Source organism: Camellia sinensis, chromosome 12 (genome assembly GCF_055761805.1).
Source record: "Camellia sinensis isolate YWXY chromosome 12, ASM5576180v1, whole genome shotgun sequence".
Classification (NCBI taxonomy): Eukaryota; Viridiplantae; Streptophyta; class Magnoliopsida; order Ericales; family Theaceae; genus Camellia; species Camellia sinensis.
The window spans coordinates 126,464,069-126,483,616 of record NC_138972.1 but is presented as its reverse complement, the minus strand read 5'-3'; the positions used below and the strand labels follow the sequence as shown (position 1 = coordinate 126,483,616).

The window sequence follows — 19,548 nt, the reverse complement described above, 5'->3', positions numbered from 1 at the left end:
TTAAATAAAAAATTCTAACATAAAAATATTTGTAATTTCCAAATCATAAGAAGTAATTTATATTTAAGCAAAGTTCTGAAGGTATATTTGTAATTTACCCCGAAAAAATAAAACCAAATATGATGAATAATTCCTAAATTGTTGAGGTATATTCAAAACAGCGTCGTTTTATCGTCTTCAGCATCCTATTTATCTCTCTCTCCCTCTCTCTTTCTCTCTCTCCGTATCGGTCATATTCTCTCTCATGCGAAATCACGGAGAACCACCGTTGCTCCACCGTCGTCGACCGCTGTGAACCACCCTGGACCACCACTCTCTCCCTCTCTGTCTTTGTCCTCAGAGCTCCTTCTCCTTCAGCCCTTTTTACACGTACGGTAGTTCTTAACACAGACATACATACATACATATATATATATATATATATATATGTACATAGTTGCTCTGATTGAACCCTAATTGTTTTATTTTTTAAAAAAATTTGTAGAATTTCAGATTTTGGTGTCTTCGCTTTTGTTTTGCTGTTACAATTATTCATGACTTGTTCGCTCTCGGATCGCACTTTGAATTCTTTTGGGTTTCCCGGTGGACTGAGAATCTTGGTGTTGTAGTAAACTTCCATGGAGTATGGGGTTTCTGATAGCAGTGGTGAGTTCAGCATCAAAGACTGTATATCTCTTATAACACACACACACCTTGTTCTTCTTCTTCCTAGGGTTTTGCAATGCTTATATTTTTTTTAACTGAATTTGGTGTTTCCATTAGTCTGTTTGTATAGGTTTTGATTGGTGAAGGAATTAGGAAATTAGGGTTTTATCAAAGACTCTATCTTCACACACATTTTGTTCTTCCTAGGGTTTTGTAATGCTTCTATTTTTTTAACAGAATTTTGTTTTTCCGTTAGTCTGCTTTGTATAGGTTTTGATTGGTGAAGGCATTATGAAATTAGGGTTTTAGGATTTGATTTGGTTATAACTAGTTCTAAGGGTTCAAACCCTTTTATTTGTTGTGACAATGTTCATCAATGATGTTACTCTAGGTTTGACATCAAGATCACTTTTCCCTTGTGTTCGATTTATTCAGTTGCATTGGTTTCATAAAACTTATCAAAGAATAAATAAATTGGTGACATAAACATACCTCACTGTAACTAGTCTATGCCACCTTTTGTGTCTAACAGTGCAAAACACAGGTCTTAAGGGTTTATAAATTGTGAGGGACAATGAATTGCCTCGTTTGGCAACATCACTTTTTAGCCTAAAAACTAAAAAGTCACTAAAAAAAAATTAAAAAGTCAACAACCTATATCAAAAAGTCAAAGATTTCCTTTTATCTCTACTTTTTGCATATGTTTTCGTAAAAAATCAAAAAATCATCCCAAACATACTATTTTTTTTTTACATAATATTTTAGTCAAAAAGTTACTAAAAAAGTCTGTTCCGAAACGATATAATTCGCAAAAAACAGATGAAGCTTAGGGCTGTGAACTAGTATCCTGACTGTTTTAGGTTATTTTTTAGGTTTAGAACGAGCCTATTGTCTAGGGAAGAAGAAAACACCATTGAAGAAGAGAACTAGCTTTACTCAAGTTCAGAAGAAAATGATTACACACACACCCTCCTTCCATGCAACATATACAAATCAATAAATAACACAACCAGCACAACAAATCTTCAACTCCGCTATGTACCGGATTAGCTGACGTCATCAATTGGTTAGGTACGTATTAACAACTGTAACTGTTTATTAAGCAACTAATCGAAACAGTGTGATACGACGTCGTTCTACTTATTAAGTAATACATGTTTCTAGCACTATTTCAATTACCTATCAGCACTGAATCCAGGCGTGTAACAAAGGATGGGTAGGCTTGTTAAAAAGTCAATGGTATGGGTAGAGGCTTAGCTAGCTGCTAGGTATAGTTACGTCTTTTAAGTCGAGTGCAGGTGATTAAGAGGAGTAAGGAGAAGACTAGGAAAGAACCTAGGCAATGGAACATTGGGGCTTACTCATCTGCACATAAGAAAAAAATGCATGCTATGTGCACAAATAATAGGCTTTATCATTTCATTGCTTAAAAAGAAGCTAATAACGTGGGGGATACTGACTTACTATCTTAGAGAACTTGGTAGTCGAACAAAATTGCTGGCCAATTAATTCTCAGTGCAAAGTATTTATCGAAAAGAAAGGATAATTCTTACTGGAAAATTAAAGACCAAGACGAGGGCTGTGTTTGACCCTCTAGATCTATTAAATCTGACTTAAACGAAGTGACCCAACAATGACAGTCCATTCCATAGCCCATAAAAATACTTACCAAACTGCCTTTGGCATAAAAATTTAAGAAAAATATAATCTCGACATCTAAACTTAACATAATTAATCCTAGAGGCAAACTAGATACTTGCCAAATTACCATGTTTGTCTTGGAATTTGGTTTTCCCCTTCTTGTGATTTTTTTTTCTTAGGATGTCCTTTGCATCCTAATGATTGATATAATGTTTAAGTTTCTCAGTGGAACCACTTGTTTCTTTGCCCCTTTTCAACTTTGCATTTCTGATTAACTCTAGATTCCAAATTTGTTCTAAGCTTCGCATTGATAAGAAAATTATTCATGCCAGGATCAATAAGGCAGCTGCCCCTGTGTAAAACCTAGCCTTGGTACTTAGAAAAGTAGAACATGATTTTGTTTACTACGGCCTGTGGAACTGAGAAAAGATAGATTGTATATTGTTAGAACCCTTGACATATCTCTTACAATGTTATTATTAGGTGAGTTTTTTTTTAAGTCTCTACCATGGCATATATCCTAACATGTGGTTATTAGGTGAGTTTTGAAATATAAAGTAATATATCCAAAACCAAACTAAGTTAAAGAGACAAAAAAGCCTTGAAATTGGACCAACTTTTGGAAACATCCCTTCTGTGAACTTATTTTTCTAGATCTTCTTGGGGACTGCATAATTTTTTGGGTATATTATGGTTTGTGCTTGTTTTGTTATGGGATGTTGATTCTTATTATTGTTGCAGAAAAGAGGTTAGATTCTACTTACATAAAGTAGCAAAATGTAGAACCTACCATTTCTTTTACCTTCTGAACAATAATAGTGTCTACTTCACCAAAATTTACTATTTTGAGAAGTCATCATTTTGTTTTGACTTTTTGTGAGTTTATAAGTTTCATTTGAATTTAAATTGCCATGATAAGTTGCACAGTAGCCATTAGACATTTTTGGAAGTTTTTTAACTTCTAAGAAATTCAAGTCCTATTTTTGGTTATCTATCATCTTTCTTTCCTTTTTTTTTCCTTCTTCTTTTGACAAGCATATTTGGTTATTGTCTTGATTGATCTTTCTGAAATCCTTTTGGTATGTTGTTAAGGGCCTAGCAATAAGGTGGTTTGTACCAAAAGAAAAATGAATTGAGAGTGAATTTTAAGAGTTTGACTAGTTGATTATTTTTATTTTTTTTTCTTTTGACTATTAATACTGAATTTTTCAATATTTTCTTGACTTCAAGCATTTATAGAAAATGCACAGGCACTAAACTACTTACTGTCTTGACATCTCAGCAAACTACTTTTGTGAAATGTACCAATTTGTTTCCTTTTGAAACCCTCATATCCTATTTAGCCTAAGGTACCAAGTAAACCATCATACTTCCACCTTTATAAATCAATCAGTTATTATAACCTTTGGTCCACTTGTAATGTAGAGAACATTATTTGAAGGTTGCTACAAGATCATGGGATTTTCCAATGAAGATTTCAAATTTTCAACTATATTGACTCCCAACAGAAAAGGATTAGTTTCTTGGGTTTTGCTATGGGCTTGGATATTGTGAATTTGCAAGTGTCTTGTTTGTGCTCTTCCTCAATCTTAGGTTTTAACATTTTTTTGCTCTAGAAGCCCTTAATTATGTAGCTTTAGTTTAAATCCTTCTATTTGACAGGGTGATGCTCAATTTTGGTGGCTACTATTTCAAAACTCACAAAGTTTGGTAATGCAATAATTTAAAAAATGGTTACTGCTTGATTAGACCAAACCAAACCAAACTGAACTTTGTGTCCTAGTCAAGTGGATCGGCTTCATGAATCTTTTTTGCCATTATGCTCTACTGCTTGCCGTTAAGAGAAGACTCCATTTTTGTTTGAGTCCCACTGAAAGAGAAAATGTGCCCATTGTAAGGTCCATTAGTTAATATGAGACCTAAGTTCTATGTCTATCAACTCTATTCGTTTATGTTTTTTTTCTAAAAAAAGTAGGATAATTTGAGTTAATGAAATGGTTTTGTGGCAATTTTACAGCGGGATTATGTCATGTAATCATGTTACTGTAGCCGGTATTGTCCATGCAACTGTAGCCAATAGTGAATTGACTTGAATTTTAAAAACTTTGTTTAAGAAATTGTGTTTCTGTTTGGTATTGGGTGGATCCTAGAAATCATTTTGGAAAACTTCGACTTATATCTTCCTTGTGTGGAAAAGTAAATTAACTTTGTTGTCAACATTTCCAAACTTGTGTAGTTGGTTGGAAAGGCATTCTATTTATGTTCTTGGAATGTCATTTTACTGGAGAAAGGTTAAATAAAGCAGCTCTATTCAGCAATTTTGCATGTTAGCACAAGTCCAATTCTTTTCTAGACCATTTTCTGCGTGAACAAAAGGAGCCGAAAGGTCCTCATTCTTGTACTCTTTGTCTCCTTTCTTCTCAGATAACACCCATTCAAATGATGGTTCTTTGTGTCATCCTCCTCTCTTTCTCTATATACCTGTGTCAAACTGTTTATCTTTATGTCTTCTTCCCTTCTATCCATTTTTTGAGAATAGATACTCTCATTTAGGATATATGCCATAATCTGTAAGTTATTGCACTAAGCATGTGAAAGCTTAGTTCAGAATGGTAAATGACATCCATGCTTTCATTTTATCTTTTTAAAATTTCTCTTTCATTTGTAATTTGAATTTCCCGTCATTTACCCTATGTAAGTGACTTGTTCTGATAAGTTTACCATGTAATAGTAGACTGCATAGTGAAAGTGACCAATGGTATGTTGCTCTGGGAATTGCTTTAACCTTGTTGAGTTCTTTTTTATCTAAGCTTTTTTTATTTTGAAGGTATAATAAGTATATTTGTTTTGATCTGATAACTATAAGGTTTGTCATGCTTAAATTTTGCATATAACCATGTATGGTACTAGCGTATGCCCGTGCCTGAAGGCACGGTGTTAATAATGTTAGGATTAGAATATAATTATAATCCCAACACTATTTAATAAATTATCAATTATCAATTGCCAATTTAATATAATTGTAATCCCAACCCTGTTGTATTAAAAACAGACCCACGAATGCAAATAATATTAAGGTCACGCTCATCGCGGACAACAACATTAACATTTCTTTTTTTGAAGAAATTGAATCTATATACAAAAACTTTATATACATAAATAAGAAAAAAAATCATTTCTTTCTTGATATTACTGTTCGGTGCAAGTCTCTATCCACCTAAAAAGTATGAGGAACAAAACATTTATAAGAAGAACATTAGATATGATAAGTTTAAAATAAATAAATAAATAAGCCTTACATTATAAGAGAGGTACTTGAAGCTTTCCCTAGTCTGTAAGTTTACAATCTCCTTTTCCAATGGATTTTCACCACCATACATGCACCAAAAGTACTATAATTTCCATCTGTGTAGCACAACAAATCCTATATTTCTCATATTCAAATGCAGACTTGCTGTAGATTTCCTCACTATCAAGTGAACATCTTCATTTGCACTATGGCCAAATCTGCATGTCAAGTTTATGTTTAAAAGATGACTATCCAATCTTCAATCATTAATTAAGAAAAATAAATAAATGAAGATTGAGCACATTGATACATTTCTAGTATAGCCATCATCAAAGTATCCAATTCAAATTAAAACCAAAATCAAAATTCGTTATAATCATAAGTATTTTGAAGTTCACCATTTAGAAAGTCCAAACATAAATTTATACCACAAAACAAAAACAAAAACAAAAACAAAAAAACAAAACAAATTTATACTATCTATCAAGTAAATCAACAACCAACATAAACAACAACCAACAAAACCAACTTTAATCTTCAGTAACTTTCCCAAAACTATATGTTAATATTTTAAATAACAAATTTTAATTGATCTCTAAGTGAGTTACTTGAAGCTTTCCCTGGTTTTAAGTTTACATTCTCCTTTTCTAATGGGTTTTCACCACCATATATGCACCATAAATACTATAATTTACATCTAGTGTAGCATAACAAATCCCATATTTCTCATATTCAAATGCGGACCTGCTATAGATTTCCTCACTGTCAAGTGAACATCTTCGTTTGCATTATGGCTAGGTCTGCGTGTCAAGTTTATGTTTCAAATATCACTATTTAATCTTCAATCATTAATTCAAAAAAATAAATAAATGAAGATAGAGCACATTGATACATTTCTAGTATAGCCATCAAAATATCCAATTCAAAAAATTAAATTTATTCAAGGTTGAAGAATATATACCACTGTCAAAAGAAGCAAATAATACACTATCAACAATCCCTTGGTGTAATAACCTGCATGTTACCAAGCTGTGGGAGATGAATTGGGCCTCTATATGAAGTTTGTCGCAGTGAATGAAGTGTAGGTAATACTCTAGGAGCTATAGAAGGCAAGGAATTGTAAGTGAACCGGTAAAAAATTGTGACAGGGTGCTTTTGTGGGAGAAAATTGAAAGGATGTAGCATTGCCGAAATGTTTAAGTTTGGCATCAGAATTTAATTACAAAATTAGCATGCAAAATAATATAGTAGATACTTAAAAAATCAAAAGAAAGAGAAAGGGTATGCAGTCACTGTCCCAAATTCGCATGTGCTTCCTTCCATATAGGTTCAAACAGACACATACAATATACAACTCAAAATGTTCACTGTGATCTGATTCCCAATCCAGAGTTGTAGCATACATTGCGTTGAGTCTGTATTGGATGTTTAAAACTTATTTAAAAAAATAGTAATAATACTGTACAAAAGTATGAGTTAGTGATTTGTTTGATAATATAAATATTTTTCGTATTTATAATTAGTTACTTATCGATTGAAAAATAAAAAAGTAAAAAAAGTATGAATAGAGCTGTGGTCTATTTCAAAGTATTGAAGAATTTTACTTGAAGCTTTCCCTGAACACATTCTGTTTGAGCATGATGTGGGTTTTGCACCAACAGCGACGGTGGTGATGATGAGCAGCGGTGGTGGTGTTGCAACCATATAGACAAACCAGACATAGCCATAAACTGATCTACTGGAATGCAATAAACTGATCTACGAAATTAGAAATCAAGAAATTTATTGAAATTAATTAAAAGAAGTAATAAACTGATCTACGAAAGGAAAGCGAAGACTCACTGTCATTAGGGTAAAAACAAACACAGAGAGAGAAGGGGAGAGGCAGAAATCGAACCTTGCGAGTGCGAATTCGAAGGGACGGTGGTTGTCGATGCTGAAATTTTTATTCATACGAAACAGATTGATTGGAAAAAAACCTAACTTGGATCATCATCCGTATATCATCACCAACCTGAAAAAGTGAAACAAAGAGAAAAAAGATTCATCAAATACCAGTTTCAGATACATAAAAATAAAAAGTAAAAAATGAAAAGGTGTTATTTTTTAATGGATAAAGGGAAAGGAGATGTAATGAATCTTTGAACCCAATTTCCCATCTCTCTAAACACTCACTCCCACACCCCTAAGAAAAACCACCATTCCCCAAGTTTGGTTGAGCCTGATTCTCCTGCTGCTGCTGATAGTTCAGAGGCCCCCTGAGGAGCATAATGTGTGGCTCTAGTCAATGGATTGTGTAGTGGACCCATCATCGGCTCTGCTGCACCCAAATTGCACGCCACTTGTTCTGATACACAAAATCAAATATATGATACCATCAAATTGTTTAATATTGAAATTTGTATAAACAGTGCTCTAAATATTATCAAAAGTGTTTCGAAATTAGTGAAAAGTGTTTTGTTTTCTTTATTTTTTGTCATTTTCTCATAAACTGATCTACTGGAATGTGAAATTTAAAAAATGTGAAATTTAAATAAAAAAAAAATCAAGTAATTTGATTTATTTATCTCATGTACCTAATGACAACACATCCAAAATCAAATTTCTATTCCGCTCCATTTTCTTTAAACCCTAATTACTTGCTTCAGAGAGAAGGCGATTCTTGGGAAGAAGTTTGGGCACTTTAGGAGGTAGAACCACATGTCTACAAAATCAACAAATCAATAACCAAAGAAGCGAATGCGTGTTCAGAGAGAAACCAAAGAAAAATGTGAAACCCATTTCCACTCCATTTCCAAATCTTTTTTTTTTTTTTTTTTCCCATCAATCCGATGTGGCAACGCCGACTCCGGGCGAGAACTACTGTGGCATGGGCTATGTGATCGGAACGCTGCTCGCCGATGATTCTCGGCGGTCCTCCGGAGATTCTCCACCCTGCAACCCTCTCTCGCTCTCTTTGCCCTTTTCGAGCCATTGAACAAAGAGTTCCAGTGGTGTCAAGTATGTTCACCACCACCCATCATCATCGCAAACCTAGATCTGGGCGACTCATTGGCGTCTCGACCTCCTTCCGAATCTCTACAAGATCAGTTGACACAAAAAACGACGCGTTGAAGATCATTGTTTCGAAAGCCCTAGATCGAATTCAACAATGCTATCTGATCTTAGATCGTTGATGAAGCACAGTAGAGAGAGAGAGAGAGAGAGAGAGAGAGAGAGAGAGAGAGAGAGAGAGAGGGAGTTGAGGATAACATTTGGGTAGAGGCAGGCGTGTTTGGTAGACGTGGGAGAGAGAGAGAGAGAGAGAGAGAGAGAGAGCAGAGTGTGTTTGGGCGGGAAAAAAATTACTCTCAACCGTTAGATATTGATTAGGATTGATCTAAACCATTCAAATGAAATGTATCTCTGATACATTTTATATATTTTCAAAAACCGTTCTGTCTTATTATATGGATTGTATGTAGCATTCCTGTTTTCCTTGTCTTTGAAAAAGTTTGATTTCTCTCAGCAAGAATGTTAGTTACGTTGCATGTTAGATGGTTCAGCAAGTATCTCTGAGACTTTGCGGAAGGCCAACAGTCAAACATTTTCACCACAGTTCTGCAATATTTAAATTGTTTCAAACATATATATTTTGTTTTGCTTCTTGTGAGGTAGAGAAACAGCGATTGGCTCAGTGAATTAACCTGCATAAGTCTCTCTCTCTCTCTCTCTCTCTCTCACACACACACACACACACACACACACACACACACACACACACACACACACACACACGCAGAAACATAAGTACTGCTGCTCAAATAAGTTGAACCTTGCACTATTTAATTACCAGATCATTTTTTACACAACCATGCAGCTGGCAGAATGAATTTTTCCCCCATGTAGAATTCAAATTTTTGTTTAGGTGCTACATCTGGAAAATTTGTTTGTGTAGTGATTCTTCTCTATATAACTGCAGGTACGGATGATGACCTTACTCCTTCACATCAAAATAGATTTCCAAGGGGGGGCCGAGCTTTGGGGAATGTAAGATCTGCAGCTGTTGGTACTGCTCAATTCCCTCGGATGCAGAGTGATATGGAGGCCCAGATCCACTACATAGAACAAGAAGCATATAGTTCAGTACTTCGGGCCTTTAAAGCTCAATCTGATGCCATTACTTGGGTATATATTACAATTCGTTTGTGTATTCATTTTATGTAATGTTAAATTGATTTTAGAGTCCCTCATTTTGTGTATTTTCTAGGAGAAAGAAAGTTTAATTACTGAACTTAGAAAAGAACTGAGAGTATCAGATGAAGAACACAGAGAGCTCCTATCCAAGGTTAATACTGATGACATCATCAGGAGAATAAGGTCTGATAATATAATGACATTGTAACACTGTTCATAACACTGAGATTTGTTCATTAGGTATATTCGGTCAATTACTCATTTTCATGGGTTTCTGTTCAATATTGTCATCAGGGAGTGGAGGGAGTCAGGTGGGCTCCAAACTGGCATGCTCAGCAATAGCCAGCCTGTTCATGATCCCATACCTAGTTCTACTGTTTCAGCATCACGCAAGAAACAGAAGACATCACAGTCAGTAGCTTCATTATCCCTAGGTGTACCATCCCCAGTGTTGCATACATCCTTGCAACCATCATCATCAGCCTTGAAACGAGGTCCAGCCTCAGGAGCCAGGGGCAAGAAGCCAAAATCAGTAAGTTGAATAATTTGTGTTTGCGATTGACTTTTTTAGTGGCCCCCCCCCCCCAGGGGCGCTTTTAGGCTGCATTTGATTAGAAAGAAAATTTGGTAGAAAGTGAAAGTAAAAGAAAATGAAGTGAAAGAAAAGAAAATATGTTTTCTTGCAAACATTTGATTAAGATGAAAATTTTGTAAGAAAAAGAATAGAAAAACTTAAAAGTTTAGTTATAGATAACTCACACATTCAATTTTCTTGTGTTTTTTGCAAGAAATAAAAAATTAGTTATAATGCTAATATGAGTTGTACAAGAAAATTAGTTTTCTTATATTTTCCACCACTTTCAAACTTAAACAAACTCATTGAAGTTAAATTTTTTCTCTTTCACTTTCTACCTATTTCATTCTAAACAAACTGAGCCTTAGTGAACTTTCTTTAAAAAATTTCAAAAAGATTTGCACTTTTAAGGTTCTACTCGATTAGTCGGACTAGAAAAGTAAAAAAATAAAAATTGGAAAGAAGTTCACCAAAGACAAAACAGAAGCCAATTTTTGTTTTTTGTTTTTTGTTTTTTTTTTTTTTTTTGTGCGCAAACTTATATTAAAAAAAAAAATTAGATCATTTTACACTAGATGGACCTGATATGTAAAAATTTCGACTCAAATTTGAAAGACAAAGGACAAAAAAGACTGGAAAAAAAATGTGGTTTTGTTTTTGCTGATTCAATACTCACCCCCAAGTAAAGGTTTCTTTACATAGATGATAAATTGTTTAAAGGAGTTGAACATTACCTGGTGCATCCTCAATAAAGTCTATGCAGTTCCCTTCTATAGGTTTTACTGGAAGGGGCCTAGTCCCAAACCGGGGCTCTTCAGGCACCTTTGCAGTCAATGAACGTACTGAAGCAGCAAACTTTGATCCATTAGTTGGAAGGAAAGTTTGGACAAGGTGGCCTGAAGACAATAACTTCTATGAGGCGGTTATAACTGACTACAATCCTGTTGAGGTATGTCTGGTTGTTTGTTTGTTGAAAGATTTTTCTGTATTTGATGGGCATGTAATTTAACTTGCTTTTTTCAAAATTGCCAGGGCCGGCATGCTTTGGTTTACGATATTAGTACAGCAGATGAAACATGGGAATGGGTCAATCTCAAAGAGGTAAAAGATGGCCCTTTCTCTGAATTTACTTGCATGGCCTACATTCCTCCTGGTTAATCTTTTCTTGCATGATCATAAACATCCAAGAAATTCTTATTACAATATATTAATGCTTGAAAATTGAGGAACAAAAACGACTGTATCTACTCTAGTATCTATGCATCTTGTTCTTGTGCGTTTGTGTGGATGCTAGCTTCATGTTTGTTATCTGGCTCTCTCTTTGCTGAATTGTTAATTGGTTACTTTATTGACATCATATTTCATATTTTCATTGTTACCACCAAGTGATAATCTGGTTGAACAACAGAATATAGTAGTGTGAATTGTAGCTTACATATTCTTCATGTAGAAAATGCTACATTGTGAAGCTTCTTTATGATGTCAAATTCTAATGGTCGTAGAAAACAAATTGCATCTAGATACCTAGAGTTCTATAGGTTGGTGAAGTAAGTTTGAAATTTTCAGTTTTCCACGTTTACAAATTTAAATATTGCAAACAATGGCTAAATAAATCTACCTAACAATTGTTATGATGAAGTCCAGAATCCTCTTGATTTGTAATAACTAGCCTTCGTGAGTTACGTATGATGGCCTTATCAGAAAAAGGGCATAGGCTGCATGTCATTCAAGCAATGTATGTTTTAGGTTCTGAAGATATGTCGCATGGTGTGGCTTTTATGTTTTGAAGATACTCTCATTCCAACCACAACCAGTTGCATACAAGAATATCGAGATGGAGATTGAAACTAACCTTGTCAGTTCCATCCTTTCTCTGAATGTGTTATAGTGTCTTCATTGTTTCTATCCCTTCTTGGAATGTGTGTTACAAGCCATGCTACTACAATGGATTCCACACGGATGCTAAGCATTTGTTTGATTTATTGAAAGGGTGGCTACTTAAGCCATTTTTTTAATTCTGGAAATTTGTAGCTCCTTTGAAGTGGTTTTGTCACGGGTTAGGCCATTCCTGAAGATTTCTCTCTCATTTAAGGGTTTGAAATTGTTTAGGAGTTATTGATTTCATGGTTTATAACTGTGAAGCACGGGCGTTTAATTTTAGTACGGTGTCCAACATATCTTAGACACGCACACTCCACGGACATGCCATGTAGTGTGCTTAATTTTTTTAATTATTGTTATTTTTGGTTGTCATGTTGGGGACACTACAAGACACTTATTCTTTTCAGACACCTTGTGCATGTTTGTAATATTACAAGTTTTTAATTGGGGTCAAATTGTAATATTAAAAAATTCTAACCAATTAAAACTGGGAACTTCATAAATTTATGTACATCTGTTTGAACAAAAACCTAGCTGCTAATAGAGAAGAAGAAAGAAGTTGTCGCCACAGAAGCCCCTGTTGAGAAGAATAACCTCTTTATGCCTCAGTGATTGATGTCTGTAGTTGACGTTGCATTGGATTTTGCTTGGTTTGATATAAGACTGTACTATGGTAGTAATTTAATTACTTTGTTAGCCCTGTTTAGTAGAGCTGTGGGAAAGTGCTTATAACTTATGCCTTAACAGTTTCATAAGCTGATTTCTGACTTATAAATTAAGCATCTCCTGCCCCACTCAAAGAATAAGCTGATTTCTGACTTACAAAAAGTTATAAGCTGCATTGTTAAGTTAAACCAAACACATCAAAATAGCTTAAATTAAGCTGAAAGCTGAAATCAATAACTTTTAAGCTGCACCAAACAGGCACATTATAGGTAAAATTTTAATAAGTTGTATGTTGCATTTTTAACTGTATCTTGATTTTTCAAAAATTGTTGTCCAATGTCTTGTCAAGTCTGCTTCTTAGGTTATAGCATGAACTTTTGCACAAACAAGAGCTGTATGATTTTTTCACTCTATTGTAGTGATGAGTCATTTTCTAAATGCTGGCCTTTTGCTTGTGACTTGATTTTATTGTCTATGGAACATTACGTACACATTAGATATCACCTGAGGACATTCGGTGGGAAGGCGATGGTCCTGGAGTCTCTAGTAGAGGCGGCCCCAGTGGACCAGGCCGTGGGTTTAAGAAGTCTATGGCACGTGGTGGTGCTGTTGCTGGTGCCGGAAGAGGCAGAGGAATAGCAAAGGGTCAGTCCAAGAAAGTTTTTCCTCCATCACAAAATGGCATTGGGAAGAAGGGTGATATCGAAATACTTCATACTGATACTCTAGTTAAGGAGGTATGACTGCCACTTGAAGATTTTGCATTTCACTGCAAACATAATTATATATATACATATTATTTTGCGCTCCCCGCTGATGTGAATATCTATAGGTGGAGAAAGTTATCAGAGCAAGCCATCCGGATCGTTTGGAGGTTGAGAAAGCAAAGAAAGTGCTTAAAGTAAGAATATCCTAGTACCAGTAATAAAGTTTTTTATTTAATTTTTAATTTGTTTGCAATTTTGAGAGTCCTTTTGAATGCAGGAGCATGAACAAGCCCTGGTTGAAGCAATTGCGAGGCTTGAAGATGCTTCTGATGGTGAAAGTGGTAATAACTGATTGCATATAGACATATAACCATGCTCTATGATTACTTTTTAAAAAAACAAAACAAAGACGATAGTGTTTTGTTGCATCTTGCATCTCAAGTTTATGATGGATATTTAGAATGGAACTTGTTTATGGCCTTGTAAAATTTTATAAAAAAATAAAAATTGAATTTCTTTTTTAAATTTGAGACAAGTGGTTGTCATTTTAATGTTTCAAATAGTGAAGCAAAACATTCTGGGTATGGTCATTGCACTAAGTCATTGTACTAAGAAACTCTGAACTTTGTGTTCAACCTTTTTGTAGTGAATACCGTGATATAATAAATGTGGTGCTTTTTCGTATATTTTTTCTGTTTCTAGAACACAAGAAAAAAAGGGTGTTTTTAGCTTTATTAGTCATGAGTACCTACGTTTTTCTTTTTTGTATCCACTTTGAAGCAGATGGAGATCATCAGTTGCAAGGCCAATCAATGGACCAAGAGCGATGGAGAAAACAACAGTACGATGATCATACTGGAGAAGGTAATAGGGTAGTTGAAGGTTCAGATGCCAACAAGATGGCTACAGATGGAAGAGTTGGTTCTGATGATCAGCAAGACAACGGCGATGACATTTGATTATTGTAGATAGGTTTTAGTGTTGGGCACACTAACCTTGTACTTTGTTTATGGAAAGAATGTTTGTGTAAAATTGTTTAATTATGAATAATTTCTGAATATTATATAAAAATTGTTTCTAAATGATTTGTAAAGTATGCAAGCTTGCCTCTCTCTCTCTCTCTCTCTCTCTCTCTCTCACACACACACACACACACACACACACACACAACTTTGCTCAACCTCGTCAACTGCACAGACCTGAAATTGCACCAAAGAAAGATGGTGAAGATAGTAAGTTCCTGTAAGTTGATATGCATGTAATATTCGATATATTTGTGGCTCATGCGACTGTAACTTCAAACACTAGACAAAAAAACAAATGGCATTTTTGGGGTTAGTATGGATAAAAACAAGGTGTCATCGATTCAACAGCAAATAATATCAGAATAACATGTACTGTTGTCAAAGTGATTCTAGGTCCCATTTTAATTTGGTTATGCTAATAGAGAATTATTGCCAAAGTGATTCTATACCCCAATTTAATGTGATTATGATCTAACAATTCATGAGATAGGAAACCCCCTATTAAGCAAAGCAATTCAAACCCAATAACAATCATAAAAAAAATGTCTTATAGTAGCACAAGGCTCCTGCTTGCAATAGTATCGGGGAGAGGCAATAGGTAGGCGGAGTCTTCCCCTCATGACCTGAATGCCCACATAAGAAGAATTTATCTCAGGAATTCTGGGAAAATAGTGGAACTGCAATTACAAAAACAATGGACAAAAAACACGGAAATGTACCATATTTAAAAAAATTAAGGCTACCTACACCATGTAGAAGAGAAGAAAACAACATTCAGCATATAAGAAACAAGAAACACTGAGATTAGCACATCCATGTAGAGAAGAAAAAAAAAAACAGTATTTGGTACCAAATACGGGATATGAAATTGGACTTTAACACTCACCATAATTTGTTCTTATTAGTATTACTGATTACAGAACCATAAAAGCAAATCCTAATTTGTCCGCATGCCATGAATATAATGATTCTGCTGGAGCCAACTTGGTCCATGTTCGATTCGGGCTTGCCATTCTATACATGTTCAGACATCTGGGAATGCACCCACTCTATCATGATAGATTTTTACATAAACTTTTTGCTGTTGTGACAACACAAAATATTTGCATGTATCTAGTGAGTAGTCTGCTGAAACAATAGTGGGCCATGACCAGCAGAGACGAGGGTAAGATTATAGTCTCTTTACTATATGCAATGGCTTACGACTTACATCAAGATATATGAAACCTTACCACCAAACTCGTTCCTACTTTCACTATTTCCATATACTTGCAGATCATAGATGCAAAAAGACATTTGCTACAATAGAATGTTCTGTGCTGAAATATCCGAACCTCATTTAATTTTTTGAAAATATGCCAATACGATGTACAAGGAGACAAAATCCACAACTAAATTATCCATATTTGTAGAAAATATCTGATTCTTAATAGGATATATGAAACCTTTGTCCTAACCTTCAACCTTCTAAGTTTTTCTAAAGACAAATGTATTTCAATTATCGGTGAAATCTAGTATAAATCTGAAAGAGAACCCCCAAAACTTCAGCGTAAGAGCAAATTTGCTTGAGGAGTGTATGAGTATTATATACTAGATTTCTTTACCTCCATATAATTATCTTAATTTGAACTAGATCATTTGATAGCGCAATTAAACGATAACTTCAATGTCTCCACTCTGATATGAAACTAATTTGTGGCAATTTTTCATTCCGGAGAGTAAATTCTGAAATGGTTCCAAAAACTCCTATTCTTATACAACCAAATGATCAAAATTCAATGTCAGGTGTGGTATTTTGGTTAGCTTAGACTTGGAAACATTTCGGAAACACAAGGGAAACTTTAAAATTCTTTGGGGAGGTGTTAGTGAAGAATTCAATTATGATTTAGTGGATCAGAACACTTCCTGTAATGAGGGTGGGATGGGCATTAGAAGGTTGGAAGCTTTTATAGAACTCTTTTGAGAAAGTGTTTGGAAAGTTGCTTGTGATAGCGAGAAATATTGGAGGAAAGTGGTGGCTGCTAAATATGTAGTGGAGAGGGGCATCCAATGAAGATTTCTTCATCTTGTGGGAAGGTTTTCCTGACAGAGACAGGAAAGGTTGGGAAGACTTTGGTCATTCAATTTTGGCAGCACAGATGGAGTGGGAATGTATCAGTGGAACTCTATTTTTCAGCAGAAAAATGCACGAGCTTTTGAGATTTCAGTTTACGGGTCATAGCCTCCAAGAAATTACCCCCGTCTGCCAATATTTCCACGAGTATCATCAAGTCCGAAGAAAAGAGGCAAACTACTCTTTTGTAACATATCAATATCTGATGTAGATTTGATGGAAGTTTTATACAAGATACATATGAAAGCACAACGAAATATGAGAACAACATTAGTTTCAATTTTAGAAATGTAGTCAATCATATTGGCGCCACATATTAAACTTGGAGTCCTAAACTTTATCCTAATAGGGTTCCGGTTGAATTTGAACATCAAATCTGATATGATTATTGGAACAATGGACTAGAGCAACTGACCAAGTAAAATGGGAAATTTCAACATAGTCACCATAAACAGGTTCACTATCCTTCATAATTATTGACCCCAACTACTAATGATGATTGAAACTCCAAAGGAAAGAAGGGTACTCGAATCAGCTAGAAACAAATAGTTCAAAAAATACCCTTTCCTCCAAATTTCTAATTTCAGCACAAGATAGAATCATTATGCAACTTATGTGAAAATCCCTCCCACATGCAATTATGTTTCTCTGTCATTCCAAATTTATCGGGTTTTCCCCCAAGGGGCACACACAATTAATCTTCCTGCATACAGTTCCATAATTCTATACGCACATACCCTTTTTCATATATCTAAATAATCACTCATCAAACCCATTAAACATATAATCTAATTCATTATACTTGTTTCTCAACGAAAACATTCCACGAATCTTCAACAACTGGGGAAGCAAAAAATAACCAAAAAAATCAGGGAAGCAATCTGAACTTCATCAATCAAACAGTTTGGTTGGTATATTGATTCAAAACAACACATGCCATGAACAGCCCATATTGAAGAATCTTGCACCATAATTCAATCAAACTAAGCAATCTATCTTTAAAAATATTAAAATAAATAAATAAATAAAATACCTTTTTGACCCGTGAAAAATTGGGAGTAAAAATCCATACCTGTTGAAGAACCCACAGAAAAAAGATTCTCACAGACCCATTTACAGACAGTAATCAAAACACATCTTTGATTTTAACGGAACCCAGTAAGAGAACCCACTAGAGAAGAGAAACCCAGAAAGCAATCCCTCTCAGGAGACCTTGACAATCACCCAAGACTGAGTCCATCCATCACTGGTTGAATTCAGAGAGAGAGAGAGCACAGAAATCTGAAATGATTGGGTCATGAAAGTATGCTGGGAAGACAGAGTGAGTGGGGGACCTGTGGTTTTCTGAGAACATGGTAATGGTATTTTGGTGTCAAATGATTATGTGTGTTGTGTGTGGAGCACAATAATCTCAGCCTTCGTTCAGAATGTATGTTTGTTTTTTGGTTTTTTAATTTTTAGTTATTTTAGCACTAATCAAAAAATTTAGTTAGGGATGGATTTTTTGAATTTCTTAATTTTTATTATGAAAAAATAAAATAATTATAATTTAAATATAATATTTTATCTTAGTGATTCTTTAATTTATTTTTTCTAAACTAAAATAATCAAATAACCTCGACAAACGTAACCTCATTTCATCATTTGATCCGGACTGTCAATGAGAGTAAAATTCTATTTCCTGATAGTTAAAGTTTTCTTTGGCTTCTTTTGGGAGGAAGGATTAGGTTGGATTTTAAGGTATTTTAACTATAAAAAAATAAAATAAGTTATTTAGTTTAATAAGATAAAATATTACACTTAATCCATAATTATTACATTATTTCTTTTATAAAAAGTTTAAAAACTTAAAAAATTATTTCTAAACGAGACTTTTTTAGCCCTATGCTAAAAAAGTCAAAAAGTTAAAAAGTCAACTACCTTCTCAAACAAACCCTTTAATTTTTGACAACCATAATACAAAAAATAAAATAAAACAAATCAATAAATTATAATTATTACGACTGTAACCCACATTTTTCATTTTCCAGATAAAGTTTGAAAATATAAACTCATAGTATATATCATTTTTGTTTAACAAATTAAACTAAAGTAAAATCTTTTATAAAACTATCATTTACGTTAAACCAAAAAAAAATCGATAAATCAATGGCCAATTTCAATACGTCATAAGAAAATCGAAAGATTGAATTTGGTATAAAATTTTCACTTAAACCTGAACAGAATTGAGTATTGGGTTGAGTTTGAGATCTAGCCCAAAAACATTTGCTTTTTTAGTGTGTTTTTTTTTTAAATTATGTCAATTTTTTTACATGTCAAGTCCATTTAAATATAGAATTATCTAAAAATAAAAAATAAATAAACTATTTTTATTAAAAACCAAAAAATATACAAAAAATATTAATTTATTATATATATATATTTTTAAAAAAATTAAATTATTTTTTTATTTTTCGTTCCACCGAAGAACACTCTTGATCACCCCCAACAATAGGTCATTGTCGCTTGCCAAACCAATAGGTCTCAGTTAATCTGTCTTAGATTCAATTTTGTTCTTGTGTTATGTTAATGTTTGGTTTAGAGGGTTTGTAATTGTAAAATTTTTCTCGATATTTCTAGAATTTTGGCTTGGAATTTGAGTTATGTGGTTTTTTTTAGAGAATATTTGCTATTAATTCTTTCTTTGCCTAATGTTTGAATTTTGAATTTGTTCTTGTATTGGCCAGGTTTGGAAAGGATTATTTGGACTAAAATAGGCAATAAAGAAAAAATAACTTAAAATAATTAATAAGATAAAATATCACATCTAACCTATAATTATTTCATGCGAT

At 34.0% G+C, this 19,548-nt stretch overlaps 1 protein-coding gene and 2 long non-coding RNA genes across 8 annotated transcripts; 1 reads left to right on the top strand and 2 right to left on the bottom strand.

The window, feature by feature from the left end:
• The first annotated feature begins 148 nt into the window (after positions 1-148).
• Positions 149-14,672, top strand: LOC114302333 (protein EMSY-LIKE 3). Of its 4 annotated transcripts, none has more exons than XM_028247346.2 (11): positions 149-369; positions 485-645; positions 9,537-9,742; positions 9,825-9,934; positions 10,046-10,283; positions 11,089-11,274; positions 11,358-11,426; positions 13,370-13,609; positions 13,705-13,773; positions 13,857-13,920; positions 14,360-14,672. In XM_028247346.2, exons 2-11 carry the CDS (start codon positions 618-620, stop codon positions 14,536-14,538), a joined length of 1,389 nt encoding a protein of 462 aa, XP_028103147.2. In that variant the 5' UTR covers positions 149-369; positions 485-617; the 3' UTR covers positions 14,539-14,672. The 4 variants fall into 4 exon arrangements, with proteins under 4 accessions (XP_028103147.2, XP_028103150.2, XP_082755953.1 ...); XM_028247349.2 differs by having other exon boundaries at positions 155-369; positions 14,363-14,672; XM_082899827.1 differs by having other exon boundaries at positions 183-369; positions 493-645; positions 14,363-14,672.
• Positions 5,427-9,291, bottom strand: LOC145804767 (uncharacterized). Of its 3 annotated transcripts, none has more exons than XR_014347147.1 (6): positions 8,152-9,291; positions 7,751-7,922; positions 7,473-7,589; positions 7,180-7,333; positions 5,586-5,793; positions 5,427-5,503 (listed from the first exon to the last, which is right to left on the bottom strand). It is a non-coding gene; the product is annotated as an uncharacterized LOC145804767 (long non-coding RNA). The 3 variants fall into 3 exon arrangements; XR_014347148.1 differs by having other exon boundaries at positions 7,180-7,310; positions 8,152-8,653; XR_014347149.1 differs by lacking the exons at positions 5,427-5,503; positions 5,586-5,793 and having other exon boundaries at positions 7,191-7,328; positions 8,152-8,653.
• A 358-nt stretch (positions 14,673-15,030) lies between the features above and the next one.
• On the bottom strand, positions 15,031-18,135 carry LOC114302334 (uncharacterized). Its single transcript, XR_003643371.2, has 2 exons — positions 17,790-18,135; positions 15,031-15,227 (listed from the first exon to the last, which is right to left on the bottom strand). It is a non-coding gene; the product is annotated as an uncharacterized LOC114302334 (long non-coding RNA).
• Between the last annotated feature and the right edge of the window lie 1,413 nt (positions 18,136-19,548).